A 15,080-nucleotide genomic window follows, 5' to 3' on the forward strand; every position below is an offset into this window, starting at 1 on the left:
TTTTGGAGCTATTTTCTCTACAAACACTAATCCAATGTCCAAGAGGCAGCAAAAAAGGATTCATCTGTGAAAATGTGATGTTTTTCGCTTGAACATATTTCTGTAAATGGAGGTTCACACACCAACATGCACACAACAGTTCCCCATTGAGAAGCCGCAGAAAAGAATGCAGAGCCGTACGCACAATTGCCAACATAGTTCTGTTTATTGTTAACTTTTTATTTTCTTTTTGTTTTGTTTTTTTTTTGCTAAAAGCAAAGTTAACTTTTGGAACATAAGGCAGTGACTGTATTCTTGATATATTTTAATAGTCATTGGTAAGGAATCTGGTAATATGAAATGTACATAGGAACATACTCTAACAGCGTACATTATAAAGTCGTCTCTTAGGGCTCAGAAAAGAAAACATGGCAGACATCAGGAAATAAAGAGCCATCATTCTGTCAATGCAGCTTCTGCTACAGAACTTCATTAATAGCTCTCTATGTCATCTCCTTTTTACATACAAAGAAATCAATTAGAAAAGAATGTTAATTATACAACCAGCATTTAAAATGTGCATTTTAAAAGAGAAAGATGGAAATTCTAGGTGATTTTATTATTATACAGGAAGAGCAGGTAACAATGCAGCTCACCAAAACTACCAGAATTGTTTGCAATCTGCAAATCAAAAGGCTATTAGCAGAACATTCCATCCATTGCACCTTGATGTAAACTATTGAGGACCCACTTGGATCCTGTACTCAGCTCCAGGCCAGTCCAGCCCCAGAAATCCAGAGTTTCAGAATGCCAAGTAGCTCCAAGTGATTTAGTAATCTATTACCTGTGTGAGAAGTTTTACATTAGGATGCTCAGACTTCATGGCAATCATGTACCTAGTGGTATAACTAAACCTTCACTGATATGGAGCTAGAACGCAGCATGAAAACATTTTATGTAACAATTCTTAAAGAGAACCTAAAATAAGAAATACAAAAATCTAGTTGTCAAAATGATGGTCCTACTTTAATACTGCATAATTCCATGAACTTCACAAGCTACATATTGGTATGGATAATGCTCTGGGTTTCAGTTTAGTGTCCCAACTTGTGCGGTGAAAATTAGAAAAAGTTTCAATTAATTTAAGTTAAATTTCAAAGGTTTCCATGTTAAAAAGGTGAAGAAAGGTTGGTATGGAGGCCCCCTCTCTGAACTTTTCCACCGAGGGGGCCGTTCATTGATTTAAAAGACTATTACCTTCCATCCAGAGAGCCAGTTATGAAACCATTGAAGGGGACTGGTTGGGCTGGTTGTTAGAAGAGGTGCTGATATAGTTATCTATTTCTGAGTTTCATTCACCTTCCTTAACAGTCCTTAGCGGGCCAAAAAGCTCTTGGCTCCCCAATGGTAGAAAGCCCTTAACTACAAATTACTGAACAGCTATTATTTCCAATAATATTCTTTTAATAGAATCACCCATCACTTCCAAACACAACAAACATCTTTATTTCCCGATCAATGAGTGCCTTGCTAGTAGATTCTAGAAATCTAAGCCAACAATATCAATCCATAAAAAGGAGGCTCAGACCTGGCTCTGTGTGGATCTCCATTTGTCCCTAAAGACATTTCAAGGGGTAGTGTTACCCCCACCATCCAATTCTTCAGAGGCATTTATAGAGAACGCACCAACAGCTCAGAGTAGGAAATCTCAATGCTGGCAGCGGTTAGACACGGTCACCTTCCCAACATGGAGCACATTGCTTTACAGCTCTCGTTTTTAGAAAATTTTGCAAAATGAAAATTGGGATACCTCCTATCCCTAAATCAGGACTATAGTAAAGTGCATTTTCAGTAGCCTGAGTGTTTGTTTACAGTACAATGGTACTAAATCAATAAAACATAAATAAGTAACCAACATTTAAATGAACACAGAGAAGATTTATAAGTTGACAAAACTTTCCCTTCCCTTAATCAGATTCACTATACCCAAACTCTTCCTCTGTGTACCCCAAGCGAACAGAGAGCATGGCAGAATCCCTACATTCCCCTAATAACATAGGTAAAGCTGATAAAGTGCCCTACAAACATTTCTGTCTGGGGAGTGACATCAGTATTCAGATCTCATCTTAAAAAGTTATTACAAATATTCCTAAAGTCAGAGTTCTCCGTATTCATACCACAGGAACCACCAACAGGCGATTAATTCCAGTCATGCCAATCTACACACTTGTCTCGATGATTGAGGTAGAAGTGGACAGCTTGGCTTATTAGTGGGTCGCTCAAGACTGGTATAGGAAACCCTGTATTAAGCTAGGCAAACTGATAGTGTATTTTCAATACATTTTTTTTATACTTTATTGGTTCACTGTTGCATCCACTCCAGATTTTGGCAACTGCAGTTAAAGGGAAATGTAGAATGTGATTTCTCCGATGGCCATCTGTATCCCTGTTTAATGTACAGGACTGCGTAAAATGTTGACGCCATTTGAAACCTGTTTATTAATAAAAATAATCCCTGCTGTTTTACTGATGAAGTAAAGGGCCTGATTCACTAAAGAGTAAGAGAATTTTTAGTAAGAGTTGGAAAGGGTTTAGGCCTTTATATTTTTAATGCTGTGTCCCCATTGGGAATAATAAACACTCTACTAGTAATGGTGCCCTTTGTCACCAGAAAATAAAATTCTAAGTTTTTCCAAAAACAAGAAATTGTCCAATGGTGACACCTGCAGTGGGGACGACTATCTAAAAGGGAATGCCCTCAAGTTTTGGTTATGCATACACTTTATGTGAATCTCATTGATGTAAACTTGTGTTCATTACCAACTGTGTCTTAGAGGATTACAAAAATAGAGTTCCTCCTTCATGTGATTCAGTATCTGATATACATCATTTATTGCACCTATAGCTGTGTGGAATATTCTTCACTGGAAAGATCGTCCTGTACATACAGCACTGTTCTATTCTATAGGGAGCGGAGTGGGGATAGCGAGTGAGCAGCACCCAGCTATACTCTCCTCCATTGACTTGCAGTGGTTGTGTCTGATCAGTTGTTCATTAATCCATCAGGACCGATCAATGAATGAGCTCAGGGGACTGCTGTGCACGTCAGATTTTCACCTGAAACAAGCACAACCATTTGTTTCGGGCTAGAACAGTTTGACGTGTGTATGCAGCCGAACTTTGCTTTACTCCCTGGTTACTCAGGTTCATATAGTTTGCAGCTTCTCATCATATCAGGCCAATCCACAGACTTCCGCAGAAAGAAGCAATGAAAAACTAACCTTCTGCAATGCTGCTAAGCAGGAAGGAAAGCCTGCAGGTCTAATCAACAAATATGGTTGCCCTTAGGCACATATATATTTACATAATATACAAAGCTTAAGACAATTAAAAATTGAGAAGATCATTCACAATATGCCGACCACATTAACATATATTTTTAATAAACTGTATAAAGGCCATAGATTCCATTTAAAGGCTGACACATTAAGCAGGATACACCAGTATTTTGCATCCTAATACATTCATTGTTTGCATAAACAGAAGCTTATGGGAAAATAATTAGGTTTATTGTTTTCCCAGGCATTAACATTGCTTTTCCTGGATTTTGCAGTCTGGAGTTTAGGAAATAGCAGCTTCCATCTCCTGCTTCTCAAATGTTTTTGCTGCATGTAACTAAAAATTATTCAATCATTGCTTCATATCTACCACTAACGCCCTTCCCAGTGCATTGATATCCAAGTATGTCTCTGTTTACAGCAGGACAATGCAGTGTAGACTACACGTAGCCTTGAATGCATTGATTCAACCCCTACAGTCTTCATGAATATCTTGTACAACAAGCAGGAAATCACCGAAACCAGCACCAAATCCAGTTACTATGTGATACAGGGGCCTCACAAAGCATACAAAAAAACCTTTATGTCCACAGTCTGAGCCAAATCCTTCATTAGAGACTTACCCCTCCCCCTTCTCTTTCCAGGAACTACAGCTCATAGCTGGAGGGTTTTAGTAACAGCAGAGCTGTCTATTTAGAAAGCAAAGGGCCTAGTTGTAGGTATATGCTAATTGACTAGCTTAGACTTGTAAATCAGATGATGCTGATAGCAACATCCTCAAACATTTTACACCAACCTACTATAGTGAAAGCAGGCACAGCCTGTATAAGGGTGACAACTTTGTTCTGAATTTATAGGCAGTGCTGCCAAACCACAAGAAGATGCATTAGGTAGACTTTTTTTTTTTTAATAATGGGCCATAGTTTTGAAACTATAACTTAAGAGATGGCATCACCCAGCATTTTCTGTCTAAAGTCAGCACAGGAGACATACACACAGAACAAAGGAACTTAATGCTGCTCAGTTAAAAGCTGTAATGAACAAAAGATTGGTGGGGCCTTATTACCAGGCTATGCACCTGGATGTATCAAACAATCTTAAAGCAGAATTCCAGGATACGATCTTATCAATCAATTCAGTTCCATAATGTCTACTCTTTAAAATGAAGAGCAATAATTTAAACCTAAATCTAATCATTTACCCGTGGCTGTTATGTGACGCGGCCTCCTGCACTTTTCACCTACTGGTGGGAAAGCTGCCACTATTACAGTGCTGCCACCTTGGGACAATATGTCACAGACAATACACCTGTCTATGTGATGGGTTGGATGAAATCTGTGTCTATGGGCATAAAAACAGATGCCTGACAAACTTACAATTAACATTACACACTTTTATTTGTTGGTAAAGCAGAATAAAGAAAACACCTTGTATACCAGGGGTTCTATCCTGGATAATCTGACTAGACAGGTAGTGCCTGAAGGAAACACAGTGCCCACTAAAATGTGGTTTGGATACAGGGAAGAGAGGGGGAGGACATTGATGATCCATTCCATTTTGCACATTATGATATGCATTAATGAAGATGTGAAGCTGGAGTGGGCTTTCACGTGACCCTGTCAGCAGAAAGTCTTTTATGTAAAGCATACCTGCAGAAAGAGAACTGCAGATGATTATTTTTATGTGGCTCTTTATTGCTAACCTGCTGGTTAACTGCTCAACATACACTGCAAGCATTCCACCAGTCAGATGAGGAATACCCATTTCCTTTTGCTCACTGTGTCTCCTCATGGCTGTTTGTATGTCCTGTAGAGATCTACAGGAGCAAAAATCTACAAAACAAAGGAGCAGTTGGGGAGCAAGTTATATACACACACCTATAAATGTAATCACACATGCAAAGTACAGAGACAAAGCAGCATATTTTCAAGAAATAGACTCTCAGTAACCTATTTGCAGTTTTCTTTTTGCAGGAACATCTTACATTTAAGTGACCCCGTGCTAACAAGGTCACATTAGGCAAGCCTTGCAAATTCCTATTTCCATATATTGTCAGTACTCTTTGACCTTCCAATGAGTGGGTAACCAATTACAGAACACATATATATTACTAGAACCAGTATCTACAATCATGAACTATTCTAGACACCATTACTAAATGCTGAGGACCCAAAATACTGGACAGCAGACTCATGCAAGCAGATTGTGCACCTCTGAGCAAAGGTGCTGGAAGCTGCGAGGTTTGTGCTACATATTTACTGTCTGGTAATTTAGGAGAGCAACATGTTCCCCACTCCCCTTATACAGTGTTATAGTTGTACTCTCATATGGCACATCCTAAAACTGAAAAAAATACAAATGTTATAAATTATTTTACAAAGACAATCAAGGAACAATTTTATTAATAATTTAAGGCTGTGCAAACTGAAAAAAAAAAAAAAAAAAGAAAGAAGGAAGAAAAATGGGTCAGTACCGCCTTCATAAAGGCACACAGTAATGCACAGCTAATCCATGTAATATCGCTATCTGTACAATCACAGATGAAATGCAGGCATGCAAATAGCTCAAAACCGCAATGTCGCTTTCTGCAGAATAATGAAATCCCGTAATAAAACAAAACAAAAAGATGGCGCATACATATTTTGTACACAGTATTAAACAGATTTATTTAAAAAATGAAACAAATTAAAAAAAAACAAGACAAACATTGAGAAATAAGACATGAATAAATGAAGGATTCTGGACAAAGTGCCTCGCAGTCCCTAATGATAAGTTTGTGCTGTCTGGGATTGACAATTGTCTAGACGTCAGTGTAGTGGTCAGCCCAAAACAGGAATCCGTTCAAGTGACAGAGGAGGAGGACATTTCCACTGACAGTATAAAAGTGTACTTAATGTTTCAAGTAATTGGGTTCATACGGCCACAGTTTGAGAATAAGGTTATTTTACAATAGATAGTTCTTAAGGTGATCCTTCATTAAAACATTTCTTTAAAGGGCTCGGGGCCTCTTGGGGTTTATTTGTTTGCTGGCCTGCTCCTCCTCTTGTAAAGCAGATCGGAATGACTTCACTTTATCTTTAAAGGAGAGAAAAACAGTATTAGCAAGTGGTATGTTGACTCAAGACAAACACTGAGCTCTCCTTCTGAATAGGCTAATTGACTTTCTGTATGCTTAGAATATATGAATTATATTGCTTAAAATATACCACCTCAACCTTTTTTTCTGGTCTTCACTTCAGGTGGCACTACAAAGTGTATAATTATATACACAAACTTATTTTTGAACAATTTCCTTTAGCCCTGACTATTTGCTATTCTCCTAATATAATACGCTCACAGTCTCCCAAATACCCCCTCTAAAGAAGCCCCAAGAGGCGAAATGTGTGGGGTTTAGAGACCCTCTCTTTTGGTTTATCTGAATACGTTAGAAGTTTCATGTCTAGGTGCACCAATTATCCTGTTCACAATCCGTTTAGGTGAACGGAAAATACTGTAGTAGGCTATGACTTGCTATCTATGCTCTTCAAGCACAAAATATTCTGTTGTAAATATGTAACCCACCTTGTGTACTTTGTTACAAATATAAATTCTATTTTGGCCACCACAAAAAAAAACAACCTTTTCTCGCTCTTTCTATGTTTCTTCTTCAAGCTGGATTAGCAACTGAACCACAGGAATGGCTTACTGAGACAATATTTTGTGCAGTAAAGAATTACACATATATACATTTCAGGTTCATATTTAGCTGTGTGGCTAAGTTATGCATAACGCTGTTTTACAAAGAAATGATTTGGGGCTATTTGGTAGTAATCGGTATACATACCCCTTAATTCAGTTAGAATGTCAATCTTTTGCTCCAGGATTGCTTCCAGCTGTGTAGCATATGAATCCACATCATAGTCCACCTCCTCGGCCATTTCTAGCAGAGCCTTCTCATCTTCCAGCCACCTAATAGACTCCTAAAGAAACAAAATAAATAAATATGTATATGTAACCTGCATATGAGGGTAAACAGTGAAAATGCAGCTGGTACTGTCCACACTGCTAATAAGATATTACTGTACACAGTTTAGAACTTGCATTGCAGTTTGCTGGTCTGAAAGCATGTGCTATGATGAAAATTCTATTGGGATGGTCAGTACATCAATATCATCATGCAGCCGAGTCTAGTAGACCCATAAATCTGCACTGAAGTAGTGGCGAGTGAGCTCCTGGCTTCTCACAAATTTAAGATAGTTGTAACAATATTTTTAGCCCAATTCCTGTCTACCCGGAAGTTAAAGATGCTCAAAAAAACTGGGTGTTCCAGCTTCCCCTCTTGTATTTTGCAGCAACTACCAGGCAATGAAATATTATTCAACATATTCTTCAGTATTCTCCAAAGAAAGTTTTTTAAGCTGAGTAAAAGCAGCTGTAGGCTGGTGGCAGCTTCTGTATTGTGACCCAGCTTTTCAGTAACCACTTAAAAACAGCCAGGTGGTTACTGAAAGGTGCTGGGTGGTACGCCCAGCTAAAAGTGGCTGGGAGAACACTGTCCTCAATTGAAAAATGACAAGATCTATAAAATTAATAAATACTACAACATACCTACAATCAGGAGCCTAGCCAGAAGATTAGGTATTATAACAAAGATTTGTAAATTACCATTAGCTGAGGCATGATTTTGTTCCAAGCATATAGCCTATCAATTTGTACCTGAAACACAGCTCTGTGATCCTCTACCACTTGTTCTTCCATCTCCACCATCTGTGAAACAGCTTCATGAAATGTGAACAGCTGCGGGGACACCTCTTCTTCCTGAAAATGAAATAAGAATTCACCATATTTACATTGAGCTGCCACATCATGCTGAGCCTTGTATGTGCATGTTACGAAATAACCATGGATAAAATGGATGCCAGACAAAGTGGGGGAAAAAAGGAAAGAACTATTTTAAAAGATGTAATCCATAAGTACATTTATATAGAGTTTGAAAAGTATTTGGCAAAGCTCTAGGCTCACAGAAGACAAAGCAATTTTCTTGAGGATTTACATGTTTAGTTCAGTATGGGTGTGTTGGTTGGGGTCCTTTTTTCCCTTCTTAGGAGTGCAAGACTTTCTTTTAAATATTAGGAGGTAAAAAAGAACATTTTTTTCATTTTAATCCAAGAGCAGACTCTTCTTTGTATTAACACCCTTTTAAGTGCTTTGCAATAAAGATTGCCAAGTGTAAAAGAAGCAGATGTTTGGTGTCCACATTTCTGGACTGTTAGAACAAAGGAAGCAGTTGAACAATGTTTTATAAGCTGACAGGGAACATCCCTCACCCCAGCTACCTTTGGAACCTTTTTGTAGCTAAAAACTAAGCAGCAGATCTCGGATTATCAGCTAAGAAAACTGAGACAAGGAACCTCTTTGGAATCAAAGACTTTCAGATTTTCAAAAAGCAAGAGAAAGCGGAATATAGTTTTAGATTTCAATACAGCTCTAGACCATTTTAGACTAATCCGAGCAAAGACATGAAATGCTTATAGATTTGCAGATTTGAACACACTTTGCAGCATTCAGCAATGGCATGAAGCACAACAGCTGATGTAATAGAAGGATCCACCCACATTTTGTTCACACAGAAGTTTAAGGTCATCCCTCTGAGGAGAGCTGCCTACTCCCCACATGGACTCCAGGTCATCCAGCTGATTCTGGGCGTGATGTAACATGGGACGGAGATCCCCAGCCGCATTAGGATCAACGGTCAGCTCTTTAACCCTGAAACAGCAAAAGTTTGATCATAACTAACAGGAAAGGAAGTGAGAGAAATATATGACACATTCACATATTCTTTGTGTAACATGCCCACTGTATAGATCTCCTTGTAAAAAAGAGTGTCAAGGTTTCATCCAAGTGTAAACTTTGGTTTACTGGAAAATGTATTCCAATATGCAATATAGAGGCGCCAGTTATATTTCTTCAACATATTCAAATCGCTCCATTTACTACCCAACTAGTCATGGTAAAGCGGCTATTGCACAGCTGTCTACCCTTGCTGCAATAATGCAGCCACCCTGGAACAATCCCAGTGCCCCAGCAGACATGTCTCCAGTAAATTACAGTGACTGCCAACTCATCCCATTATATTTACCTAAGGGGCAAGAAAAAAAATCAAATTACTGATATTTTATTCTATATCCAGCCCGAAGGTGAAGTTTTTATCTCTGTGGATGTTGTTCTCCTTAGTGCTTGGTTTAAATAGAAGCTGTTCACACAGCTCAATAGCTCAAAAATGCACCCCCAATTGTAAAGAATCAAACTTGTGATCTAGCAGGAAAAAACGCCAATTAAAACCCAGCAAGGTACAATATAATAAAGGTAAAGAACCTGAATATGGTCAACTGGGGGAACTTACAGACTGCACCAGAATTATTCTGCTTGAAGCTGTTTTTAAAACAAGGAGATCTCTACAAGATGAGAGCTAAAAATAAATTCAACTAAATAAATAAATGTATATTATTAAATAATGATGGAAAACAATATAACCATGCAAAAATAGGAACTGAAAAAAAACATGAATTAGAAAAAAAAGAGTAAATGGCTGAGGCCACAGCAATACACACGGGTGATGAAAATATCTGAAATGTAGAACATAGGTTAAACCTGGTGAGTGTAGGAGAGAAGTCGTCATACTCATACGAAGGAGAGAGATCAGAGCGACTTCCACTACCCTGAGAGAAGGGAATATCCGACGGACTAATCCCAAATTCCTTTACTCTGCAGGCCCGGGACAGCAGAAAGATGGAGGAAATGTTTAGAAGGACACACAGCTCAAATTATCACCGTCCATCCAACACAGTCATTACAAGAGAGCATTCACACTACCAGAACATTTAATGTTAGAATTACAGATGAGAAACTCAATTTGTTTGGCTGTTTGCATGGCAAATCACAGTTTACCAATTCTAATTAATATTTTCAAGCTACTGGTAAAATAAAATCCCCAGAGAAGGAACCAACTCCGAAATGACAATTATCAGACTCATAAAAACCACAACTTTTGAGTAGAGAAAAGAATAACTAAATCAGAAGACTCAAATACTGCAATAGGTATGCGATTCATTTGCCTCTGTTTATAAAACAAGGAATCTTGGTGGGGTCTGGGAAAAAGACAGATTCTGTTTTTTTTTAATTAAGCCCATTGTATTAAACCATTATGCTTTATGTACTAAATATACAGAGGTTCAACTACTATTATAGACCCATTGTAATGAAGAATTGTTTTCAGGCCATTGTCACTTTTACCCTTTTTGCTGAATGCAATCTTCTAATTGGAATGAATTCTGTGTGACAGGTTACAAAAATCTAAATCATGAATAATCTTATTGTCTTAACTTTTTTTTTTTCTTATCATCTTTACTTATTTTCCTAGTTAGAATAGCAACATAAAGGCTTCATATTAGTAGCAAATACATCAAGTCTGGGAAAGACAAAATGTATCATTTGATGTATAATATTTTTTGTAAATAAATTCAGCTGCCTATATCTCTGAACCTCCTGGATTGAGAGCTCTTCGGGGCATGGTCCTCTCCTCCTTCCGTGTCACTGTCTGTATCTATCTGTCATTTGCAACCCCTATTTAATGTACAGTGCTGTGTAATATGTTGGCGCTATATAAATCCCATATATATATTTTCTAAATAGTAAATTATGCTTAGGGATTTTTAACACCCTAAACCAAACTTTAACTGCTCAGGTTTATGCCAGTTCTGCGGTTGTCTTTCTTATCCTCCGTTCACTTCCTAATGAGTCACTGACCTGAATCAGGCATTTGTGGTGTTCTAACAAAAGATATGGACATGCTTGTCGCAGCTCTGACTCAGCAAGTGTCAGAAGAGGGATAAAGTCCACAATTCACAGCATCGACCTATCATAAACGATTTGTTATCTTAATAATAAATAGAAGAAACATTATAGCTGATAACCCATATTTCTCAGAATCTCAGTAGAGAAGGCATGTTGACTAAGGCTACATACACATGTTCAATATTTGTCATTGGAAAAGATCTTTCACCATCCTTTCCAAAAATATAACGACTGGACGAGCACTGTACATACAGCATCGCTCTGCTTTATGGAGAGGGGAGAACAACAGAGCAGCACCCCGCTGCACTCTCTCCCCTTGTATTACAAACATTCGTTGTTCGTGGATCCGCAAGCATAGATACGTAAATAACGTGGGAAGAGCATTGCACACATGCCAGATTCTCATCTGTTGCTACCCCTGAGGTGATTAACCGACAAGAATCATCGGACATGTGTCCCTAGCCTAAAGCAGCGATCCTTAAAGCAGTCTTCAAGGAACAGACAAAGCCTGTGTCGTACAACCCCCAAAGTATAGTTAATCCACATTGCTGAGACACAAATTACCCTGCCTAAGTATATATGTGGTGTCCTTAAAAAACATTCACCGTTGGTGGGATTGAAAACGATGAGGTTTTGGAAACATTGGATTAAAAACAACAATGTAACCAATTTTATGTTACAACCATGGGGAACACTCGTCAATGATTTAATTTGTCCGAGAAGTGATCAGGGCATGGGAATACTGAAAGCATTGCTTGACACTATTGCATTAAATGTGCTGAGGCTGCCAGATTGCTTTGTTTATATAGGTAACATATACAGATGTATATTAAGTATAAATGGCAAACATATACATTTCATACAAGAAGAATAGGTGTTCACTGTGTAATTTGTATACCAGAACCTCCCATGGATAGCTTCTGTTAGTCACAAATATGCAGGAAGAAGACAAAAAGCTTATGACACAGAAAAGGAAATGTTGCACACGAGGGATTAGGGGCCAGGGGCCATCGTGCACTTCCATATTATATACGTAACATGTGTATTTTATAGCTAATAAACATACACAAACATTGTACTTTTTTGGCCTTCCATACCATAAGCATAAATTCACAAATCAAAAATTAAATATGGTATATAGCATACCTGTTAGCGTATCTTAAGGTGTTCAAAGTATTTTCACAGGATGCCATACCAGGAGAAATCGTAGCAATCTAAAATTGAAATGTAAATTTAATTATTTTTTACCATTAGAGAGAAACCACAACCTATTTTAGATATGTCAAAGGTAAGTGCATGCAAAAAAAAATGTTTGCTTTTGGAACTATCACAAATAGGATCAACAGGCTCTTTGATGGGTCTGGGCACGGATATAGCGGGAGAGGAGGAGTGAAAATGATGTAGAAAAAGGTGGAAAAGACTTGTCAGGTTGTTTCCAATCTCCATAAAGGAAGATATCAAACAGTAGGTGCAATGCTAAAGTATTTTTTTCCCTTAAAGGCTCTACAAGTTTCAAGAGTGGGGACAGAACTGGTGTTAGCAACAGGCAGACCCTCTAGTTTCAAAGTGAAATTTCAGGTCCAAATTTTAGGTTCCCAAGTAGTGAGCAGATCAGGTACATCTGCAGTGAAAGGCAGCCAGATTTATCCATCCTTCCCACCACTCTTCTGCTGCCTCTCTTTGTAGTTCTCTTCATTGGCTTCCATTTCAAGTTCCTGTTCTTTGCCTTCAAATCCCTCGACAGTTCTTGTCCTATAAATACTTGTCCTAAAATACTCCCCTAGCCGCTCTCTTCACTCCTTCAAAGACCTACTGCTGACTTTCTCACTCATAACCTCATCACACGCACAGCTCCAAGACTTTTTTTGTAGAGCTGCCTTGACTCTCTGGAATGGTCTTCTTTGTCCTATTTGGCTTGCTCCTACTTTATGCTTATTTAAAAGAGCCCTGACAACCCAACTTTTCAAACTTGTCTACCCACCTTCTTCTGTCTCCTAAACCCTCACTACCTCCCACTATTCCATATCCCCCTCTCCTACTGTATGCTGCTTCTCTCACCTCTTAGATTGCAAGCTCTTCGGGGATCACCGAGCGAGTGTGGATCATCCATATCAAACATTTACAGATATATAAGAAACCAAAAGAGGCAAACAAATCTTACCATGCATGTGCGAGAGTTTTCACCAATAAATGAGTCCCGTAGAACTTGCGTCAGTTTGCTGGCTCTGAATGGGGTATGTGGCTTATTTCTACCTAGAGCACGAATGCATTCCTGAAAAAAACAGCATGCATATCATAAGCTAATAATGCAAGATGCATTTGAACAATATTTTACATTTTACCTTGATTAAAAATTTTAGATGAGCTTCTACAATTCAGTGTAACATTTTTTAAGAGCAGCAGCAGAAGGGATTTTATCAAGGTGTCATATTTTACCTTTATATTCTTTACAAAAGGAAAGTAACCTACGTTCTAATGCAGAAACAAAAGCCCATACAAGGTCAATGAACCGTCTTTGGATGGTCACAATATGGAGGTAAGTCTTGACCGAGATGTGTTGCCGAAACAGAGGTTAATAACCAATAGCCTTGTATTGTAAATAAAGATGTGGTGGGCCCTCACATAATTAGGAGCATTGGACAGAAGAGGAGCACATTTGTAGTGAGAGATAAGGCAAGTGAAAGACAGTCTTATGTGTTTCCCTAAACTTAAGAAAAACTTTTTAACCTGAAAGTGAAGGTAGCCCCAATGTAGTCTAGACATGCAAGCCTAGTGCACATCCCTGTCCACTGGACAAAGGCCAATAAAATACATAGAGCACCGCAAATTTTGTACATTCCAATGCATGCATCTACATAGGAATACTGGCTTTAAAAAAACAAGACTTGTAATATGTGTGCTAGAATGGTTTACTAATTACATGCATTTGAAATGTCAGCTCAACAAATACATATTTCAGAGATATTTGGAGTGGACTTTCATGGGCTAAATTATATTTATTTTTCATGAACAACAACCCTTAGAGATACTCATAGCTCCTACATATGGTCCCCTTGGTGCCTTATTCCTTTGGACTCTCCTGCAATGTCAAGAGCAAACTGTGGAAGCCCTGCACATAGCGATAATCCCCGAGAGCTACACAATTTCAGTGTGTGATTTAACCGTTAAACATTTGCCAATAATCCTAATGCCAGTTTTAAATGGATTAGCACCTTATATGTATCAGATCTGTTACATTCAATGGCCTATCTCCGTTCAAACAATGCTTAGGAAACTCTTACCTTTAGAGCTAATAAACTTTTGTTAATTTCGGCCCCTTCAAGTCGTGTTTGTCGGTCTGCACTCGAAGTGTCCGCTCCCCTTTCGTTTCCAGCCAAATCAATTAGAGAAAATTTCCCATGGAGTTTTCCTTTCTTTCGTAAGATTATCTGGAACACGGCATGACTTCGAGACGAGTGTGCATTGGCGGAAGTCTGGCCAGACGTTCTAAAGGCCAAGGGGGTAAAAAGTTATAGATAAGAAGCCATGGTGTAATGCATGTGCATTTTTTATATATATATATATATATATATATATATATATATATATATATATATATATATATATATATATATAAAGTATGTTTAGTTTGGTTTTTTTTAAATATGGGGAACAACTAGACCCTGTGTCAAGAGGGGACATCTCCCAATGAGGACAAATGTTCTAGTGATAATGAGAAAATCCTGTTTAGTTAGGCAGATTAACTTTCAGGAAATTTTCTCTCACATGCTGTTGCAACTCCAAGAAAGAAAAGGAAGGAAAAAGATCTAACAGCATAGAGACAGAAAAGCCACGCCAAAAAATAGGATTTTAAAAACTCTGCTTTTAAAATCCTTACTGCAGACACACAAAGAGCATCATCACAGCATATGCTGAAGTATGGTCAAGGAT

At 38.2% G+C, this 15,080-nt stretch overlaps 1 protein-coding gene across 6 annotated transcripts in view; it reads right to left on the bottom strand.

The window, feature by feature from the left end:
- Positions 1-186: 186 nt before the first annotated feature.
- Positions 187-15,080, bottom strand: part of KIF2A (kinesin family member 2A) — a 47,807-nt gene continuing 32,913 nt past the window's right edge. For 4 of the 6 annotated variants that reach the window (XM_072416376.1, XM_072416374.1, XM_072416373.1 and 1 more), the window contains exons 14-21: positions 14,432-14,636; positions 13,312-13,422; positions 12,297-12,364; positions 9,948-10,061; positions 8,912-9,062; positions 8,013-8,114; positions 7,141-7,276; positions 187-6,392 (exon numbers count right to left, since the gene is read on the bottom strand). In XM_072416376.1, the coding sequence (XP_072272477.1) occupies positions 6,307-6,392; positions 7,141-7,276; positions 8,013-8,114; positions 8,912-9,062; positions 9,948-10,061; positions 12,297-12,364; positions 13,312-13,422; positions 14,432-14,636 (973 nt within the window). In that variant the 3' untranslated portion in view covers positions 187-6,306. The remainder of the gene's footprint in view (positions 6,393-7,140; positions 7,277-8,012; positions 8,115-8,911; positions 9,063-9,947; positions 10,062-12,296; positions 12,365-13,311; positions 13,423-14,431; positions 14,637-15,080) is intronic. The other 2 variants (XM_072416378.1, XM_072416377.1) reach the window with 1 other exon arrangement.

The sequence above is a fragment of the Pyxicephalus adspersus genome, chromosome 6, assembly GCF_032062135.1.
Source record: "Pyxicephalus adspersus chromosome 6, UCB_Pads_2.0, whole genome shotgun sequence".
Taxonomy (NCBI): Eukaryota; Metazoa; Chordata; class Amphibia; order Anura; family Pyxicephalidae; genus Pyxicephalus; species Pyxicephalus adspersus.